The sequence below is a fragment of the Heloderma suspectum genome, chromosome 3 (genome assembly GCF_057233095.1).
Source record: "Heloderma suspectum isolate Gila_16-S chromosome 3, 16-S_ref, whole genome shotgun sequence".
Classification (NCBI taxonomy): Eukaryota; Metazoa; Chordata; class Lepidosauria; order Squamata; family Helodermatidae; genus Heloderma; species Heloderma suspectum.
The window spans coordinates 180309496-180331652 of record NC_139460.1 but is presented as its reverse complement, the minus strand read 5'-3'; the positions used below and the strand labels follow the sequence as shown (position 1 = coordinate 180331652).

Genomic DNA, 22157 nt, shown 5'->3' with positions numbered 1-22157 from the left:
ATATATGTTAGGAATCTGACAGCAACTACATCTAGTGGAGTTTCAACCTGCATAGGTTCTACTGTAGCCATGTTTTTAATTAAGTTCATGAACATATGTGGAAGACTTCCTGAAACAGTTGTCTTTCATGTGTAATCTCAGATGGCTTGCAGGTTTTAATGGGAAAGCATCATGAAATGTTAGGGTAGGGTGGGGTACAGTCAGCTTAAATAAATAAACTATAAAATTCAGAAGGGTCTAAAGGGGTCTAAAAGTCTCAACTTTAAATACATGATACATACAGGTACACTATTTTCATACTTTATGTGTAGCATTGCCTAAAATGTCTGTCACTACTATGGAATGGTTGGATGAAGACAAATGGAAGATTCCAAGTGTGGTGGAAGTTGCTGGAACACATGTTCACTGCTATATTTTTCCAAGGAAAATGTTCCAATTTTAGAAATGCATTGTTTCCTAAAATCAATTAGTATCATATTGATGTGGTTCACACAATCAAAACAGCCCACATGGGTTCTTTAAGACACGGTGAGCTGTGACATGTGCTGGCGCATGCCGGCCAACATTTTGCATATTCAGCTCCCTATCGGGGGTTGTCATTACATCCAAACCCAGCCACCATGGGCTTTGCGAGGGTTTAACAACCCTCACATAGCCCATGGTCTGTTGTAGGGTTATGCAGCTCTTGCATAACCCACAGTGGCTGGGTTCAGACACAACAACAACCCCATTTTGAATATGCAAAATGGTGGCCAGCATACACTGAGACATACTGCAGCTCACCATGGCTTAAAACAACCCAGGGTGGCCTGTTTGATCATGCAAACCAGCCCAATAATTGAAATACAATGCAAACCGAATGATAGGTCAATAAAGGCAGGCCATGTCCTTCTCACTCACATTTTGATTCTGTAAAGAGTTAGCTAAGGCGTTTATTTTTGCAAGTTACCAGTAAGATGAGTTTGAAAGTGAGGGGAGGGGGTTGTGTGTGTTTTTGGAAGTTTTAGTTCAGGGCTGGGCAACTTGTAGCCTTCCAGCTGCTTTGGCCTACAACTGCCATCTGTTATCACCATTGGCCATCTTGGCTAGAGTTGATGGGAGTTGTAGGCCGAAACATCTGGAGGGCCACATGTTGGCCACCCCTGCTCTAGTTAATCATTTCTGATAGTTTGGAGTGAGTTCAGTTTAGTTTTCATGAGAATAGTTTATAACAAAAGAAGCATTGTGCTTAATTGAAAAGTGTATAGTAGGTGTCATATTAATAGTTTAAAATATAAATAAATAATCAGATTTCAACTGAGTTTTCCACATCTCTGGTTCTGAGGCAATTGTTTTCATGGCAGTTCAACCCACTTCTACCACACTGATAATGATAAGCTTGTCTTCACCCATAAATCTGAAGTTTAGTCTAAACTTCATTGCTGGCCTCTGTCACATATTAACTCAAGTACAAGGCAGGACTTAATCTGATGGAGGGTTCAACCGTGACCCTCTCTTCAATGCCAGAGTGTTTCAGTGTCTGAATAGTCTACCAATAGTCTATCAATATTCTTTTGTGTGCCCTTTTACAGTGATTTCATCCCAAGTTTCAGATGACTCCACTGCTGAGAAAAACCACAAGGCCTGGAAGTTTTTTGAAGGTTAAGTATGTTTTCCCTTTGCTCATCTTCACAAAGATGCTAGAATCTACTGAAACGTTCTGTTGTAGACCTTTGATTCAAAAGCCGTAGAAGGCTGTACCCACATAGAAGGCTGTACCCACATCTGGTGATTTCTCTAAATGTGTGAATTCTCAGGGCAAGAGCTTTGACTTTAACATTTACTTTAACTGAGACACTAGAGGCTATGCCTCAGGATTCAACACACAATCACATTTCTGCTTTCTATGGGTGGAGGGTAGGGTTGCCAACTCTGGCAAAGGAAATTCCTTAAGGTATTTTTTCAAAAAAAACCAAATTTCTACATGTTGCTTTATCCCTCTAAACCCTGGTCAGAACTCAGACCCAATTCCACCTCTTCAATTCATTTTCAATTAGTAAACCCCAGAGAGAGTGGTGAGTCTCCTCAGACATCTCTGAGGCCATGCCTGTCACACTCCTAAGAAATGTGATTTTGTGTTGAATCCTGTTATCATTCATCCTTCCTTGCAGCTAGGCTGCAAATAAATGTGATATTTTTATCTTAAATCTGGGTTGGTTTACCCTCCGCTTCCTTCCTTTATTGTGTATTTGAGCTGGCCTCTTTCTGTGTTTAACAGATCCAGGTTCTTTTTTGAGAAGTCAAAAAACTCTGCACAGGTCATGTTAATGTTCAGTTGCACCAGCAACTCGGCCTTCACAATACTATTGTCACTCAGCCTGTTTCTATCCTTGGTCCACAGCTGTGCCATTAAACTGAAAATCCTCTCACAGTTAGGGATGGGGGAGAAATCCTCCACGGACCCCAGTGAGGCCAGACTCAAAAGAATCCGGCCTCCAGAGCCCGTGGAGGATCAGAAGACTTACCTCCTCCTCCTAGAGGAATCCTCGCCAGCCAGATCCTCCCCGCCGGCCAGCTCTGAAGCGCCAGCAATACAGCTGCCATTGTCATATCGCTGGCTGGGCGGATTGACTGCGGACGCAAATGGCGTCCACTAAGCCATTTGTGGCCATAAAAGTCTTAGTTTAAGGTAAATGCAGCCATAAATGGCTGCATTTAGCTTAAACTAAGACCTTTACGGCCACAAATGGCATAGTAGACACCATTTGCGTCCCTGCTTTTTCATGTGGTAGGCTATGCAAATACGCTACGCAAATACGCAAACACATCTCTGATCTACTTTCTGTTCCTTTGAGTCAGTCTCTTCCCTTGTTTGTTGTAAAACACAGTAGTCATCCATGCATCCTGTCAATCTCAATGCAGAGTGCTGTAGCAAGAGTATCTAAATCTACCCATTTGTCATGCCTTCCTCTGATGCTGTGGTCTTAGAGGAGGAATCTGATTCAGAAATAAAAGAATCTGATTTAGGGCCTAGTCAAGGTACAGAATGTTAGGGTGCTAGGAATTCGTCTCAGTCTGGTTTCACAGAAGAATGCAGTTGGGGGAGGCAGCTACTCCTTCTCAAGTACATGCAGAGCTAGCCTGGGAAAAAGAACCGAAGTCATAGAATCATAGAATCAGAATAGTAGGGTTGGAAGGGCCTATAAAACCATCAAGTCCAATCCCCTGCTCAATGCAGGAATCCTGTAACTTGAGCTCATTATTCCATGCCCTGCACTCTGGGATAATTGAGAAGAGAGCTTGGCCTTCCTCTCTGTGACAACTTTTCAAGTACTTGAAGAGCACTATCTTATCTCCCCTCAGTCTTCTCAGGGCTAAACATGCCCAGTTCTCTCAGTCTTTCCTCAAAGGGCTTTGTTTCCAGTCCCCTGATCATCTTCATTGCTCTTCTCTGAATCCTCTTCAGTTTGTCCACATCCTTCTTAAAGTATGGTGCCCAGAACTGGACACAGTACTCCAGATGAGGCCTAACCAGTGCTGAGTAGAGGGGAACTAGTACTTCACATGATTTAGAAGCTATACTTCTATTAATGCAGCCCAAAATAGCATTTGCCTTTTTGCAGCCACATCATATTGTTGGCTCATCTTCAGCTTGCGATCTACAACAATTCCAAGATCCTTCTCACCTGCAGTATTGTTGAGCCAAGTATTCCCCATCTTGTAATTGTGCATGTGGTTTCTTTTTTGTAGGCGCAGAACTTGGCATTTATCCCCTTTAAATGTCATTCTGTTGTTTTCTGCCCAGCGCTCCAGCCTATCAAGATCCCTTTGAATTTTGTTTCTGTCTTCCAGGGTATTAGCTATCCCTCCCAGTTTTGTGTCACTGGCAAATTTGATAAGCATTCCCTGCACCTCCACATCCAAGACATTAATACAAATGTTGAAGAGCAGTGGGCCCAGGACTGAGCCCTGCGGTACCTCACTCATTACCTCTCCCCAGTTTGAGAAGATCCCATTGATAAGCACTCTTTGAGTCTGATTCTGTAGCCAACTGTGGATCCACCGGATTGTTGTTTCGTCTAGCCCACTTTGAGCTAGTTTGCTTATCAGGATATCATGGGGCACTTTGTTGAAAGCTTTGCTGAAGTCGAGGTATATTATGTCCACAGCATTCCCACAGTCCACAAGGGACATTAATCTGATCTCAAAAAATGAGATCAGATTAATCTGGCAGGATTTGTTCTTGACAAATCCATGTTGTCTTAGAGTAATCACTGCATTGTTTACAAGGTGCTTATAGACTGATCACTTTATAATCTGCTCCAGAATTTTCTCAGGGATTGATGTCAGACTGACTGGTCTGTAGTTCCCAGGTTCCTCCTTTTTGCCCTTTTTGAAGATAGGGACAACATTAGCCCTCCTCCAGTCATCTGGCACTTCACCCATCCTCCGTGATTTCTCAAAGAATAGACAGTGGTTCTGAAAGTTCTTCTACCAATTCCTTTATTACCCTAGGGCACAGTTCATCTGGCCCTGGAGATTTGAACTCATTCAAAGTAATGAGGTGTTCCTTGACCATATGACCAGATGCTCAAACTGCAATCCTACCCAGCCTGTACTTCACCTTTGCCAGGGGAGTCATAGACCCTCTTTCGGGAGAAGACTGAGCCAAAGTAGGAATTGAGCCCTTCTGCCTTTTCTTTGTCATCTGTTATCATTTTGCCATCCTCACTGAATAGTTGAACCACCATTTCTTTCCTCTGTCTTTTACTATGCAGGTATCTAAAGAAAGCCTTTTTGTTGCCTTTAGCATTCCTCGCTAACCTCAGCTCATTCTCAGCTTTAGCCTTCCTAACACCATCCCTGCAGTTCTGTGCTACCTGCCTGTACCCTTCCTTTGTAGCTGGGCCTTCCTTCCACTTCCTATATGTGTTGTTTTTTTTGTTTTCAGGTCATCTCTAAGCTTTTTGTAAAGCCACGTTGGCTTCTTCTGTTGTCTTCCACCATTTTTGTTGTTGTTGTTTTCCTTCCCTCTCTATCCCTCTTCTAACTACTGGAAGGATGGATGAGAAAACTATCTGGGCCCCAAAGTTCTTGAGTTTCCTGCCCAAAGCTTCAAAGTCTGATGGGATTTCTTCATAGCTCTGCTTGGCGGTATCATTTGTTCCCACATGAAACGGATACCTGTCAGTGGGCTTTATGAGTGCAGGCAAGCCTTCAGTCACGTCTCTAATATGTCCTCCTGGGAGACTACATACCTGGCGACTCCATGAGTCTTCACGACATACTTGGGTTTCAATCCCACGCAGCAAGGAGTCTCCCACAACTACTTCTCTCCTATTCTTCTTGTTGTAGGCCTTGGTTTCATTGCCTCTGCTTGACATACCTTCAGCCTCTTACTCGCTTTCATGCAGGTTCCCCTGTATTTCTTCCTCTGCAGGCTGTCCTCCAGTCTCATCCTCAAGTACCTGAAAACAAATACATAGTTCCACTGGTGCAGAGTGGCTTCTAGTTCTTCTGCTCCTAACTGTCACCCTTTTCCAAGGAGTATCCTCTACTTCATTTTTCCTCACCTCAGCATTTTCCTCTTCTGCCTCAGCTTGCTGTTGCTCTTCTAGCTTCTGTACTTCACTTTGCTGCTGTAGTTCCACCATTCTAAGAACTCTTTGTCTTCTCTTATTTCCTGGAGGGTCACCACTCGCCACTCCAGTCCTCTTACTTTTTCTTCCAACAGTGTAATCAACTTGCTCTTGTCGCACGTGTAGGCCATGTTTATCTCAGGCAAGAAAACAAACGCTGCACAGACCCTGCAGGTCACCACCACTGGAGAGTCTTTTCCTTCCATATTCTCTATTCCTTTTTGTGTTTCTAGCTTTCCGATTGTACTGGAATAGCCTGTGCTTTGTCCTCTTTCACTGGAAGTTAACAACAGAGTCCCACAGCCTTAGAGGGCATTCTTTGATAAGTGGCCAGCTTAAGTCACCACAGCCTAAGGAACATTCTTTGATAAGATGCAGACTTGGCCGAGGAAACGGTGTGCCAAAGGCTGTCTTCTTCGCAACATTGATGGCTGAAAGGGCAAGAGGAAAGATATACAGTTAGATGGAGTTCAACTCCAGGTTAAGTTTTCCCATAGGGCTAGATTGACAAGTAAGGAACTCTAGTCACCCTGCCCCTGCCCAAAAGCAGGTTCAGAGGCAAAAGAGGTTTGAGAGTACAATGTTGCTGGTACCAAACACTCCTTGCTTGGATTACTCTTCAACCCTGAACTAATGCATTGCTTGAATCCCATGCCTTTGGACCCTGTCCAATATATTGCTGGACTTTAAGACTCTGTTTCTGGCTCCTGTTTGGATTATCTGAGTTTCTTTGAATTTGGGCTCACTAAGAACTCTGATTCATGGACTCTTGTGGGGGGTGCCTGAGTTTGTGTCCTGCTGTAATAAAGGAGTTCACTGTTTCTTTAACATGTGTTTGGCTGCTGGTGCTTCAAGGGAGCCAGGCTGACCCCACTTCACATTGTTGTGAAAAGAACACTGACATTTGTTTTTTTTTTAAGTGATGTTTCAACATCATGCCGTTTCTCCAGGTATTCAATGCACTTCATCAATGTTTTATTTGCTTCCTCTCTGAATTTTCTGCTGTCAACTGGAAAGACATTGCCCAAAATGAGTTGGGCTGATCTTCCATAGAATTTGTCCTCTTTTCTTCTCTTCAGTTTTGATTGGAGGCCTCCCATGATGCCATGAAGTTTTGTGCAGCTGCTGCTGTTACATTCCAGTTTCTTCGCAGCATCTTGAACTATTCCCATCAGGTTGTGCAGAAAGTAAATGTAACAAAGAGGGAGAGATTCAGGGAGAGTTCTTCTTCACTGAATGCTACCCATACAATCTTCTTCTCCCCCCCCCCCAATGACAACAAGTATGCCACCAGTGTTGGCCAACATTGTGGTTCAACAGTGGGAAGAAGTGACAGTCACATTATTGGCGTGTGCCTAAGTACATCTTTGTATCCCATTTCTACAAATTCAAAAAAAGGACATAAGAGACTCTACCATCTCGGCCAAAAAGGAAAAATCACTGTATAGAAGACAAGTGTGTCTATATCAAAACTGAAAGTCTTCATCTGGTGTTTGAGGCAATAGTGGATGATATGACATTTGCATCCCACTTGTATCAGGTGTTCGTTAAGCTTTTAACATTTCTGATACACTGTTTTCCAATATCTACAGAGCCCCATAAGAAGACACACTCTTAATGCTGAGACAATTCTCCTGTAGAACGTTGGAGATCTGTGTCAGAATTGCCTCACTTGTCTTATCATTATCATTGTAAGAAGCAAGCAAGCCATGCTTAATTCCCTCTGTCACAGAAAAGTAATGCACAGTTATTGGGAAAAATTTATTGTGTCCCTTGTTGGAGGCATCGGATTCAACTTTTTTGGCAATTTCAGAATCAGGCAATATTCTTGGAAGCATTTTGTTTGCACAGTCGTGGTTTGCATAATTTAAATGGTAGGCAATACTGTGGTAAACCTGCTGTACTGGTGCTATTGTCACCATATTTACATGGGATGAGTCTCTTTTGGTAAAAGAAATTATAAGATTTGTGGTGTTCTATACCTTATCTTTTCTTACTGTGCCACTGTCTGAATGTCCTTCACCACCACCACTGTCTGTCATGGTATGAATTATTTTTTGTTTAAATTAAAAAAAGAAAAACGGTATGCCCAGAATGGTGCACTGAGACTCCTCCTGGCTCAGCTGCTGCTGCACACTTTGCCACAGAGAGCTTGAGATCATTCTAGTATACTTGTCCACCCTCCCCTTGCCACACCAACTTAGAGTATTCCCCATTGTTTGTAAGGGAAATTGCTAGGGAGGTGGTGGGCTCTCCCACACTGGAGATATTCAAAATGAGCCTGGACAGCCACTTTTCATGGATGTTCTGACTTGGATTCCTGCACTGAGCAGGGGGTTGGACTTGATGGTCTTGTAGGCCCCTTCCAACCCTACTATTCTATGATTCTGTGATTCTGCTAGGATTCAATCATTGGTGGGATGATTGAATCCCCAGAGCTAGGAATCTGAGTAAATACCTAGAGCTAGGAGTCTGGGTGAATGCCCAGCTCCTTCTCTATCCTTCCTTAGGCTGTCACAGCACCTCTTCTAGTCTCCTAACTGCAGTTTGCAACTTTTACCCAGGACTGGTTTCCATGGTTTTTCTGTCTCTTTACTAACACCGCCCCCCCACACACACACACTGTATCTCCTGCATGTTCCTGCTCAGACCTCAATTCCCATAAAACCACTGTACCTGGGCTTGCTTCTTCACTGCCCTGGCCCACAGCTGGGGCAGTCATCACCCCCCCCCCCCATAGTCAACTAGCGATGGTCAGGCAGAAGCGCCTCATACATGTGCCTGACTAGCATCTGCTGGTGTGAGACAGTGATAGTGGCTTGTCAGATCCCCAGGATTGGCCTCAGGAGATTCCTAGAGATTGAGGTCAATTCCTGGAGACTCCAGGCCAAACCTGGTGAGTTGGCAACCCTAGTGGAGGGCAGGGTGCATAGTGTCTTAGCCATACACATTTTGGATAGCAATATGTAACTCAAGGCCGTTAGCATTTTCCATTCGGCCATGCAGTATATCTTTCTCTTCCCACTGCATGACTGTGCTATACCTTTTAGGAACAGCAATTAATGCTGTGCCCAATGGAGACCATGTTGCTCACTACCTAGGAAAATGGGTCCCTCAAGATCAGGCAGGAGAGTGGTTCGTTGGCCTCATACCTGCCACATACGCTTGTATGCCACTCAGTGGCAGTGGCCCTTGGTGGGTGAAGGGATCCCATTTATCCAGAGGCAATTGCCAGCCCAACAGATCAGGGAGGGTCAAATTAGTACAACATCAGCAGCTACTTTGATATAATTCATATATACATCTTTGTTCATGTGCCATTAAACAGCACTGGAATGCGTTTTTTAAAGTAAATTTTCTTTCCAAGTTCACATACATCATGGGGATATTATTCTATATCAAACTCCGCATTTCTTGTGGGATTTGTGATCTAAAAGTCTTTATCCTATTTCTTTCAAATATCATTAGCCTTAATTTACTTAAATCTGAGATCAAACAGTAGGTATGATATAAGAGGCCTTAACTGTCACTGAGTACAACTAGTTTCTCAAAATTAGATGTTGTTCTTAATGGACCATTCTTGCTAAGTTTATTGCATTAGGGTGCCCTGTGCAGCCAGGGAGATCCACATGCAGAAGTAGGATTCTGCTGACACAGCTGATACAGATGCAAGCTTGCATCACGATCCAAATCCCATTGCAATGCTCGTTCAAGGCCTGTAATCTTCATGTATATTTGGGAAAGCTTTTACTGAGTATGATACAATGAATACAATAGAAAATGTTGCATATTCAATGTTCCTTGTCAATAAAGGACATAAAGTTAAATGGGCAGGTGTCTATATTAACTTGGGCAAAGATCTGGGAACTTTTAAGAGATGGAAAAATGCAAGATGCATAGATATAAAAGGAGATGAATAGAAAAGGGGGACTTTTATTGACAGATATTTGTTTTTGAAATGTGACTGACAGGTTAATCCTATGTTTGTCTGCTCAGAAATAAGTTCCACAGGTAAGATTTACAGGATTGCCATCTAAATTCCATGCACATATATAAGTATGACTTGAAATATGTTGGACTGATAAAATAAACATTTTATAAAAGATTAGTGCCTTTGGCTTCACTTCCCCTTTTGCTTGAGGACAACAGTCCTTATGCTTGTTTGAAATGCTCAGTTCAACATCCAAGTAACAAAACGTTGAATTTCTTCCAAACAAAATATAAATGGTGATATCACATTTTTCTGCTGTGAATTTGAATGTGGAAATCTGTATTCAAAATCCAAACATTAATTTTATTTATTTATTTATTAAGAATATTTGTATCTTGCCTTCCTAGTTGAAAACTGAATCAGTGAAAGTGGCTAACAGTGCAATACTATACACATCTACTCAGAAATAGGTCCATTGGAGTTCAATGGGACTTACTCCCAGGTAAGTGAGTATAGGATTGCAGCCTAAGAAATACAGATATTTTAAAACTATCACAAAAGCAACTTGAAAGCTAACAGAATGGTAGCAGCTAAAATATCGGTAAGACTACAAAACCTAGAGGAGAATCAGAAAATTTAACTAGCATGCAGGCCAAAAGCTTGCCTATAGAAAACATTTCAGGAGATGGCAAGATTCCACAAGAGAACAAATATGGAAAACCTCCAAGATTCTGAATCTCCAAGATTCAAAGGGTAATTTCATCCCCATAACAAAATACTAGTGTGTTTAGGGATGTCAGAGAATTTTGCCACGAATCTCGGGGAGGCCGAATGCCAGCGCATTCGGCCCCCCGAAATCGGTGGCGAAACGGTCTGCCACCCCCCCCCGCCACCCCCGGGATGGGACTTACCTTGTGCGAATGTCCCTGGCGGCGGCGGCTCTGGCGGCTGCGGCGGCCGGTTTTCCGACTGGCTACCGCCGCCACCATTTCCAGTAAAAAAAAAAACCAAAAAAATCTATCACGGGTAGATTTTAAAAAAATACCATGGTAGTCTACGTAAATGTTTACGTAGCCTATCACGGCCGAGTAAAAAAAAAAAAAAAAACTTCCCCCCCCCGCGCGTACGCAAATGGCGGCACCCATGGGCGCCGCCATTTGCGTTCCTTATTTTGGCACGTCTAGTCTACGTAAACATTTACGTAGTGTAGACGCTACACTATTTGCGTTCCCTTTATTTTCGCCGTAGTCTACGTAAATGTTTACGTAGACTAGACGTGCCAAAATAAGGAATGCAAAGGGCGGCGCCCATGGGCGCCTCCATTTGCGTACGCACGGGGTTTTTTTGTTTTTTTTTACTCGGCCATGATAGGCTACGTAAACATTTACGTAGCCTATCACGGCTGATTGCAGGGACGCAAATGGCGGCGGCTATGGCCGCCGCCATTTGCGTTCCCAGCCAGCCAGGATTCGCGGTGGGAGGGATGGGGTGCCTCCCCCCCCGGCCAGAATTTCGGGGGGAGGGACGGAGCACCCCCCCCACCGTGAATCAAATTTCGGGCAAGGTAAGTGACTTTCGTACATCCCTAACTGTGTGTTAAACACTGCCAATCATTTCCTCAAGTATCTGTATTTGCTCTCTAGTAGGGACTAAATTCTTTGTGGAATTTTTGGTCTGACCAAATATGGCTGTTGCTGATATGTTGATCCTCACACCTTTCTTGCCGATGTTTTTGAGCAAGGGCCCTCTGCCCTTGATCTTTCTTCTTGGGCCATTTCAAGGCAAAATTCTCATTTCCCCCTTACCTTCCAGATCTGTATGTCTATGCTGTATTTGTGTGCTCCGTGGGCATAGTCAGTGTTCTGCTGTTCACTCTTGTCATCTTCTGCCAGACCTTGATCAACAAGAAACAATCCCATGGTGAGTGACGAAGAAACATTGAGATAGATAAATGCTGCATTTGCAGGGCCAAATTCAAACCATGAGAAAACATGATTGGCAATAGTGCTGAAGGGGATATTGTATCAGTGTGTTTCCCTGTTCTCTAAAAATGTAACTACATTTCAGTTAATGAAAGAATGCCACAAGTGAGGAATGCTTGCTGTTGGGTGAATGCGTATCCCAGAAAGAGGGAGAAAGGAGCATTACAGGACTGTTGAAGGTACCTGGATGAATGCTCAGCTTGGGCATACTGAATGGAGACTAGTGGGGAAAGATATCCGTACTTCTGATGCCAGTAGTGATGGTGGGGAGGTATGGAGTGCCAGCAAAACATTCCGAAGTTCAGGTAAATACATTTTACCCACATTCCTCGTTAGCATGAGGTATTATGGGAATTCCAACAGATTATGCAATCCAGTTTTATTTATTATTAAAATTTATATACCATCTTATCTGCCAAAAGGCAATCAACAGTTTAAAACAATAAAACCTTAAAACCACAAAAAGAACATTAAAAATAGTTAAAACATTAAAACTACACATTTTGAAAGGCTGCATTGAAAAGACGTGTCTTTACAACGTTTCTAAAGGCCAAGAGAATGGGGGCCAATTGTATTTATTGAGGGAGCACATCACAAAGTTTGGGGGCAACACAGGAGAAAGCCCTTTCACACATGCCTGACAAACAGGCCTCTGCGGGTAATGGTACCCTCAAAAGGGCCTCTCTTGCAGATTGTAATACTCGAGCAGGTTCATAGCGAGACTGACAGTCCCTTAGATAGCGAGATCCTAAGCTGTTTAGGGCTTTAAAGATTAAAGGTTAACCAACACCTTGAATTGCACCTGGAAAGCAATTGGCAACCAGTGCAGGTCTTTCAGGACAAGAGTCCTGATACCAGGCACTGTTAGCAGCCTAGCTGCTGCATTTTGGTGCAACTGAAGTGCCAGGACACTCTTCAGGGATAGTCCCACATAGAGCGCACTGCAATACTTTAAGTGTGATGTAACCGATGCATGGATAACTGTTGCCAAGTCAGACCATTTCAGGAAGGGTCACCACTGGTACACCAAGTGTAATTGTGCAAACGCACTCCTTCCCACCGCCACCACCTGAAGATCCAGGCACAGTGCAGGATCAAGGAGTACTCCCAAGCAACAGGCCTGATCATTCAGGGGAGTGCAACCCCTTCCAGAACAAGCTGAATCCCAACCCCCGTCTTTCTACTGACCAACAACACCTCCATCTTCTCTGGATTAAACCTCAGCTTGTTCACCCTCCTCTAGCCCATTATCAAACCCAAGCAACATTTGGGGTTTTAACTGCTTCCTTGTTGTTAGGTGACAAAGAGCAATAGAGCTGGGCGTCATCATCATATTGGTGGCACCTTACTCCAAAGCTCCAAATGACCTCTCACAGCAGTTTCATGTAAATATTAAACAATATGGGGAACAAGATAGAACCCTGTGGGACACCACAAGATAATGTGTACAGTAGTACAGTAATCCCCAAGCACCACCACCTTCTGAACACGGCCTGACAGAAAGGACCAAAACCACAGCAAAATGGCGCCTCCAAGTCCCAACCCTGCCAGACGGTCCTGGAGGGTACCATGTTTAATGGTATCAAAAGCCACCGAGAGATCCAAGAGAATTAATAGTCGTGTTCCCCCCATCCAGATCATGGTATAGGTTTTCCACCAAGGCAACCAAAGCCATTTCAGTCCCATATCCCTGGAAAAAGTGGAGGCCATACCAGCAGCCAGTCCAAAACTAACCAGAGAGTGATCGGTCCATGACAACCCAGCACTCATAACCTGCCACCTTAAGAGCACCAGATCTTAAGGGTGCCCTTCTGCCTGCATAAGGCCAGTTACTAGTTAGACAGGTTTATGGATGCGATGGCAGACATTAAATCCTGATTCAACTGAGCCACCTCAGCATGAGCATTGAAATCCCCCAGAACAAGCAGCAGTAAAGGAGTACTAGAGGAGGATAAGGAGATTGTGGAGAAGCGGACTGAATTATTTTCTTCTGTCTTCACTGCAGAAGATATAGGACAGATACCTGTGCCTGAATGGATGTTTTCAGGAAGGGAGTCTGAGGAACTGTGGCAGATCCTGGTGACAAAAGATGACATTCCCAACATTATTGACAAATTGAAAGTGAATAAATAGCAGGCCCAGAATGTATCCATCCTAGACTTCTTAAATAATTCAAACATGAAGTTGCTGATCTTCTAAAAGAAATATGCAACATGTCCCTAAGATCAGCCTCTGTACCAGAGAGCTGGAAAATGGTCAATGTAACATCTAAAAATGGATCCAGGGGGGATCCAGGATATTACAGGCCAGTTATCTTAACACCTGTTCTGGGTAAATTGGTTGGAAGCATTATTAAAGATAAAATTAGTAAGCATATAGAAGGACAAGCCCTGCTGAAAAAGAACCAACATGTCTTCCACAAAGGCAAGTCCTGTCTCACTAACCTTTTAGAGTTCTTTGAGAATGTCAGTAAACATGTGGACAGGGGTGATTCGGTAGACATTCGCTTACTTGGACTTCCAAAAGGCTTTTGACAAAGTCCCTTACCAAAGACTTCTGAGCAAACTTAGCAGTCATGGAATAAGAGGAGAGGTCCTCCTATGGATCAGTAACTAAAGAACAGAAAGCAGAGAGTAGGAATAAAGGGTAAGTTCTCCCATGGAGGGTTGTAAACAGTGGGGTCTGTGGCATTCCTGCCTATTCCCAGTGAGAATTCCCCTTCTCTAAGGCCTTTCTCATCCCAGCAGGAAAAACCTTCTCACACACACCCTTGGTTTCAGTGCCAAGTGGGCACAGAGATTGTTTAGCCTGGAGAAAAGGCAAGTAAGGGGAGACATGATAGAGGTGTACAAAATTATGCATGGTGTGGAGAAAGTGAATAGGGAGACTCTTCTCTTCTTCTTTCATAATACTAGAACCCAGAGACATCCCATGAAGCTGAGCGGTGGGAGATTCCAGACAGATAAAAGGAAGTACTTCTTCACACAGCTCATAGTTAAACTATGGAATTCATCAACAGAAGACATAGTAATGACCACCAGTTTGGATGTCTTCAAAAGTGGATTAGACAAATTCATGGAAGATAAGGCTATCAGTGCCTACTAGTCTTCATGGTTACATGCTACTTCAGGTATCAGAGGCAGTATGCCTACGTACACCAGTTGCTGGGGAACATGGGCAGGAGGGTGCTGTTGCACTCATGTCCTGCTTGTTGGTTTCCTGTGGGCAGCTGGTTGGCCACTGTGTGAACGGAATGCTAGACTAGATGGGCCCTTTGTCTGATCCAGCGTGGCTCTTCTTATCTTTGTCCAGGAAAGGACATACATAGCTGACATACCAACCAAAGCTGGTAATAAGTATAGATGCACCACACATATATAGCCATACATTAAAAAAACCAGTAACCCTGTCACAATAAAAATGTTTCTAATATAGTCAATATGTATGCCAACTAATATAAAAGTTTAATAGATTGAATTTTTAAAAATCATTTAAAACAATTTTGTCATTGATCCCTCTAACTACATCCCATTTTTTATTTAACTATTTTACCTTTGAATGTACGTTAGTCTTACATTAAGCCTCACCTAACCTTAATGTATTGCACATACTAATATAACAACAACAACAGCAATAATAATATCTGATTTTGTTTACCAACTACTTCACTCAAATTGCCCAACAGTATTAGCAATAATCTTTGATTTCTCTCACATAATGGATTAGTTTTATCCAAGAACCTTTAGTATTTAGGTAATTCCACCATATAAAAACTTGCAGCATCTCGCTTACCTCTCCAACAACTAGAAGTGTTTAGGTTGTATATTCTCTGCAATCTCACAGGGATCAAATAAAGGTTCTTATAAGAGGTATCTTGGATACTTATGCAAGGTAAGACTGCTAAATTTGCCATTGCTTTTCAGATAAAATTAATACTGGAGCTTTTGCCCATTTTGTTTCAATTTATTTTCTTTGTGAATCTCTAAACGAAAGTTGTTTTATTGTATATTTATTGCCTATTTGTATACTTTTTATGTTTTTTTTTAATTTTGTACACTTCTTTGAGAGGGTTTTATCTTTAAAGGCAGCCTAAAATAATTTTAAATAAATAAAAAATAAAATAATCCCAAAACTGTATTATACATTTTAGATATCAAACTCTCTAGAACTGCAACCTTTAGGATATGGCATTTCAAAAACTGTCATTGTCAGTCTTATGCTGCCATCCTCAACTGTACTTTGTGTCTTATTTATTCACTGAAATAACTGAAACCTCTCCACCTTATATTTCAAATATTTCCAGGAGCTGTACATTTCCCCCATTACATAGTATCATATGGTATATAGTCATACTTTTGCCATAATTTCAGAACACTCACTAAAACATGTTCTTCGTAGTATATAAATTACAATAAACCTGAGATTCCTGGGTTCAGTTTGCTCTGAAACAGATTCAGAACTACAGGACCCACAATCCAGCCTGCGTCAGGTTCTGCCTTGTTGCATTTAAAGCTGAAATCTTAAGCTGCAATCCTGTGCATATTTATTAGGGGGCAAGTTGCACTGGTCTCAGTGGGACTTACTTCTGAGTAAAAGGTCATTGGATTGGACTGCACAAAGGAATGAGGAAACTTGCTCATATGAGGCACGTATGAGAATTTTGCTCATGTTCACAAATCATGTGAGCGTTCCCTGTTTGCAACCTTGAATGTGAGCAGGAATGCTATTCTCGGGATTTTTTTTCACAATTTCCCGACCTCACATTTGCATTCAAAAGTGTGCATCTGCAAAAATGCCTTTTCAGAAGTGTGCATATGCATATTTTCGGAGGTGCACATTTGTGCAAATCCCCCCAAAATCTGCATTTTCAGGCCTTAGCCTATGGGGGGAAATGCACATTTTTGGTTGGAAAAATTTGTATTTTTAAAAATGTGTATTTTTTTCAGTGGGGAAAAAATGCACACTTTTAAAAATGTGATCTTTTTCCGATTGAAAAATGCACTTTCTTCCCCAATCAGAAAAAAGATGCCTGTGTTCAGAAATGCAAATGAGGCAAAATGAGCTTTGAGGAAGAATTTGGAGAACCTCAATGAACTCAAACGTTGCATGTTCACCAATCCCTACTCCTCGGGGTGGGGGTGGGGTGTTTTACTGAGAACACAACCACCACAATAAACAGAAAGGAACACAAGATGAGCGCTGTTACGTGAAAGAAAGAAAGAAAATCTCTCCTCTGCATCAGGCACAAATCAATCTCCTCTCTCTTTTTTTGCAAATCGCTCAGTTGCTTGAGATAAACATCTTCTTAGTATAACCAAAAGAGACTATTTGTAAAGTAACAAACTTGCAGTTATCTCCTCCTATCAGCTCTCAGCAGGCAGAAGAGGGCAGCCAGTGCCAGGTGGTGTTTGTTTCTAAGGGAGAACTCGGCTGCTGTGCAGCATCAAGCAGGAAGGAAAGGGAACAGGCCTGTGTGTTGAGTGAGCTCCAGTAAGTGATGCCGGAGCACCAGTTATTGTAGAAGCACTGGGACACCATCCTGGTGAGTCCTGGCAGCACTACAAGCCTGCTGGTGTCAGAGACCACAACGGATCTCAGGACTTCTAAGAACCTCCAGTTAGGTGTCCCACTGCTGCCTGTTCAGTGGGTGGCTGGTACCAGCTCCCCCATCAGGTATATGGAGTTTCACCAAGCCCCCACAACCTGATCAAACTCCCACAGTACTTTCTCCATGGCTGCCAGTACAGAAAGGGCAGGATACCATTGTCTTGCTAAAGGTGGCACCTGCTGGCTCCAGACAGCCAATGTAGCTGGGGGTGCGGGGAGAACGTATCTTTTTGCTTCTGTGGCCTCCTCTCCCACTGCCCTAAACCAGAGGCGGCTGGATTTCAAGCTTGTGGGATCTATTTGTTTTATCCTAGAACCCCAAGACCCACCAGCAGGAGCCAAGTGCAAGATTGTCACTTAGACAGAGGGGGTGGACATGCACTTAGAATCAAAGATCAGGGCATGTCTGAGTGAACCTCTGCTGAGCTCACTGTCCTTTTACACAATATCGCATTATTGGTTTCCCTCCAATCTTTCTTGGTTTCAGTGGCCTAATTTGGAAAGGAAGAAAAAACGGTTGTTGCCATTGTTAAACAATTGGGAGACAGAAACCATTGGTGATCTACTGCAAATCACCAAGAGATCTAACAGTAGATCCTGATCTAACTTCTGCTCACCCATGCATTAAGGTAAAGATTAATTGGGCTTCTTGGATCAGGTAAACATGAATTGGGCGTCTTGAACCAAAGCCCTGGTTTGCACAGTCACGAACATTGGCTTGTTAACCACCCTGCAGGTGCCGGTTGCAAGCAGGTTGATTTCGATAATTACCTTCGCCGGGTGCGGCTCCTCATGTCATACGTCCCCATTGAGGGTAGCTTGTTGGGGTGGTTAACAAACCACCCAGAACCCATGGCCTATTGTAGGGTTGTGGGGTGTTTTATTAACCACCCCAACAAGCCACCCTCACCACGTTCAGGAGACATGAGAAGGTGCAGAGACAGGGGCTTGGACTGTCCACCTGGCACCCGTGGGCACTGCAACCCACTCTGGCTAATAAGCTGCAGTGATCCTGTGAGCCAGGTCAAGGGGTGAGAAAGACCCACACACCCTCTTAGTCTGAAAGAACGTGAGGCTATGCAGGGAGGGGTTTAGTGCTCTTAGCATATAACTACAGTAATAAACTGGGCTTTTCAACTCTGAAATAAAGAGTGAAAAGGATCCCCATACCTCCTCTGCCTGCAAGAGTAGAGTTCTGATGGTGCCCTGAGGACTTTACAAGCAGGTAGGGTTTTATAGTTTGCACTAACACTATGTATGTCATATTCATGCAGATTCCCCACAAAACCACAGAGGGCATGCTTTGGAAGAAAGAACAGACCTTCAGACATTTAAGGCTCCTTGCACAAAACCTCTTGCACTTATTTGTTTGAAACCTGGCAAGTGTCCTCCCTTCATAAGGAGCTTATATGACTGAAAATGTCACCCAACGTTGCCCATTTTATTTATGCAATAGGTGCTTGCTTTTTTTGTTTAACCCTCAAATTTTAAATGTGCCTAGGACAAAAACTCCTGCATCTATTTGTCTGAACTTAAGTATGCTTCATCCCCTCCAAGACAGCTACAATGCCTGCAAATTTCATCAAATCTTGACAAAATATTATCAAGTTATAGCCATTTGATGATTTCCCCATTATAGTCAATGGGGACACATCCCAAGCTTCAGAAAACACACCAAAGGGTGTCTCTGCTTTGGATCCAAACTGAAGTGCAACCAAGACTCTGAGCTGAAGCAGCCCTCTATCCAAAGCTTCAAAGAGGACCCCAGATTGAATCTTTTTTTCTGTGCACATCCCCATGTTAAAAAACTGAGATTTTTAATCAGTGCAACTGACATTGAGGCAATTTAGTTCCAAAATACATATGCTGTAATGCCTTAATTAGGCCAACTCAAAGATTGTGAAAAAAAATGCACACTTTTAAGATCTCTAGATCTCTCCATCAGGCAAGATTTTACAAAAAGCAGGGTGGCCAGTGGACAGCGGTGAGAAGAAGACTGGATATTGTAGTCAAGATGGTCAGAGTCTTACGGTATTTATTTATTTTATTGCATTTCTATACCACCCATTACCCAAAGCTCTCTGGATGGTTAACAAAACAGTAATATGGAGGAGGAGGGTTTGACATTCAAATCGGGTTCTGTAGGTGATGTTATGGTTTCAGGCTTCAGTTCACCATTGTATCACCTGCAGAGCCCAATTTGAATATCTGCAAATGCTTGTACTCTCTATCATCTTAGGACTCTGACCATGCAGAGACATTGTGACTACAACATCATCAGCCTTTCCCTGACCCCTGCTTTTTGTAACATCTTGCCTGATGATCTGGAAATTGCAAACACTTGCACATTATTTGTTATCTTTCAATTGGCCTTATAAAGGTGTATTACACTATATGGATTTTGTAATTTTTCTTATGACCAACACAGCTGCCTTTGTTTCGTTTTGTTCTGAGTCAGGTTAGGACTCTTTTGGGTGGGGGGTTGTTTTTCAAGACTTCTCAAAATACTCATAATTGGTTCCCCATTTCCAAAGAGGGTGCATGTATTACTATTTTTGCTCTCCTTAAATTAAAAGCTTTTTCCTAATTTTTGCTAAGAAAATACAGGAGAGGGATAGGCTGTCCTGAACTGATGGTTGTCGTCTTGTGGTTTTACATAACAAGCCCTGCTCCCTAGGGCCACCCAGCTGGCCACGGCCTGACTAAGGACTTCTCCAGATTTGATTGCAGTGTGGTTCACTTTCATGGACAGCTGCATATGATTCTAACTTGCAAATCTTTAACTTTAAGGAATAAGATGGCAATTGCTCTAGAAATGAGTACGGGTGAAGGGTAATACTTTCAGTGCTACATTTCTTGATTTCTTTCTTTTTTCTGTTTTTCTTATTTCTCCACTGCTTTTCACAGTGAAACATTATTTGGTGAAGTGTTCCCAGAACAGGTAGGAAAAGTTGTTTCACTTATGAACCATAACATTTAATTTTGTATAACTTTAAATAGGGATTGTTTTACCTATTTTCCATTTTAAGAAATACACATTGTGATATAACTGAAAAACCTTTGAGAGTGGCAGAACAGCTGGACAAGCAGGGATTATCTCCTCTTCCCACTCAAAGGGTAGGGCCTACCAAACTTGCATCCCCCATGGAAAGAGGTCCCTCTTAGTTCTCAGCTTTGCTTTTCTGGGCGCCAGAGCCTCTGAACATACACATACATACACCAATTTGTGGGGCTGATCAGGCCTCTACCGAGTTGGCAGCCCTCTCCAAACACCCAGGCAGCCTGCAATCCTTTCTCTCCAACTTTTCCAAAGTGTTTTGCATAAAGAGACTTCCTAAGCCAAGACTCCTATTAACCTGGCCAAGACATTTTACATTCTCCCTCCCAACACCATGGCCAATCTTAAAATCCCATTGGCAGATACTGGTGGATGCCCTAACCTCCAAGGCACTGGTCCCTAATGGTGGGGGAAGATGCCAAGAGATCCCAGGGACTATAAGAGTAAGTCCCCTTGCCTTGGGCCTATGAGGTTAGGGCAATTTCCAGCTTCATGAGGGCCATGGTCCTAGGGGTTCGTGCCCTCCTTATAGCAATGAACAATTCAAGAAAGGACTCAGCAAGCTCTCTAGAACTATTAGTCCTTTGAGAGAATTAAGTAAAACTTTGACACATAGAAATAAAAATGATAGAAGGAACCTTCTGTTGTGTCGATAGGTCATTTCCTGGTTCACACTAAGAAGCTGTTTTTAAATGGCCCTGGGGATGGAACTGAGAACCATAGAAACCAGTGGAGAAATCAAAGATTTTAATGCAGCTGGCACCAAAGTGTCTGGTACGCCCCCCCCACCGCACCCCAACACATACACGCACTCCAAGGGTAGCAGTAAAGGGAAGAGTCCCTGCTGTTCTAAGAATTCAGTTCTTAGTGTGGAACATTTTAAAAATAGTCCTGCTAACATGAATTCAAAAACAAATGCAATTCCTTGTCCCCCATATTGCAGGTTAGAAGGCCGTGAGGCTGGGAGACACTGGCTTATGACGGCCTTGCAATGTAGTTCATGCTGACACAGGGTTATTAGTCCCCTATTGCAGACTGGACTGCAATAAGGGAGAGAGTAGCTGAGAGAGTAGCTTACAACAACTCTGCATTGTTGTCTTTTGCTTTTGTGCCGATATTGCAAGTAGCATAAAAACAGCCCTCCAGAATAGTTTACTGTTATACCCTTATTGCAGCTTGGAGGGCTCTGCTGAGAGAGAATACCTTACAATAGTCTGGCAACGTAGGGAAGAGGGAGCAGCCTGCACTGCACCATTTGGGCCTGAATGAGGAGAGCCTTGACCCTCTGGGACATTTGTAACACTTGGCCCCAGAGGCTTTTTGAGGGGTAGGTGGCGTATTTTCCTCAGGCCTGAGCCTGACTCAGGCTGCAGAGCAGCAGCAGCAGACCAAACTGGGCATGGCAGGGCCAGCAGGACAGCTGGGAGAGATTATTTCTTCCCTCTGCTTCAGTTCTTCTAATATTGCTACAGCTCAGCAGAGCAGAAGCTGGTGGTTCCTACCACTGCCACAGTGAAGGCCAGTATCTGATGTCTTTCTCTTTGTTTTGCCCTGTATTATTACAGGATTTTAAAGTCAAGTGCCTTGGAGATGTTTCTAATGATCACCTGAGGAAGGATGAGGGGGCTCCTATCAGGGTAGTTCCGGGTAGAGGGAATTGCTGGGGAATTGACATGCCAGGTGAGGAACGGAGCTATAAGACGTCAAATGACTCTATCCAGAAATGCAGTGGTGCCTATCCTGGAGGTCTCACCAGCACATGCTCATGAGCCAAAATTCAAAATGATCTTGATAGGTTAGAAAACTAGGTAGAAAATAACAGAATGAAATTTAACAAAGACAAGTGCAAATTTCTTCATTTAGGAAAGAGAAATCAAATGTACAGGAATAAGATGGGGGATACCTGATGGCAGTAGTACATGTGAAAAAGATCTTGGAGTTGTAGTCGATCACAAGCTGAA

At 43.1% G+C, this 22157-nt stretch overlaps 1 protein-coding gene across 2 annotated transcripts in view; it reads left to right on the top strand.

The window, feature by feature from the left end:
• Nucleotides 1-22157, top strand: part of VSTM4 (V-set and transmembrane domain containing 4) — an 84037-nt gene that overhangs the window by 39275 nt on the left and 22605 nt on the right. For both annotated transcript variants that reach the window (XR_014788858.1, XM_084841851.1), the window contains exons 3-5: nt 1572-1640; nt 11362-11469; nt 20046-20079. Coding sequence is in view for 1 of the 2 variants with exons in the window: in XM_084841851.1 (XP_084697977.1) it covers nt 1572-1640; nt 11362-11469; nt 20046-20079 (211 nt within the window). In the remaining variant the exon portion in view is untranslated. The remainder of the gene's footprint in view (nt 1-1571; nt 1641-11361; nt 11470-20045; nt 20080-22157) is intronic.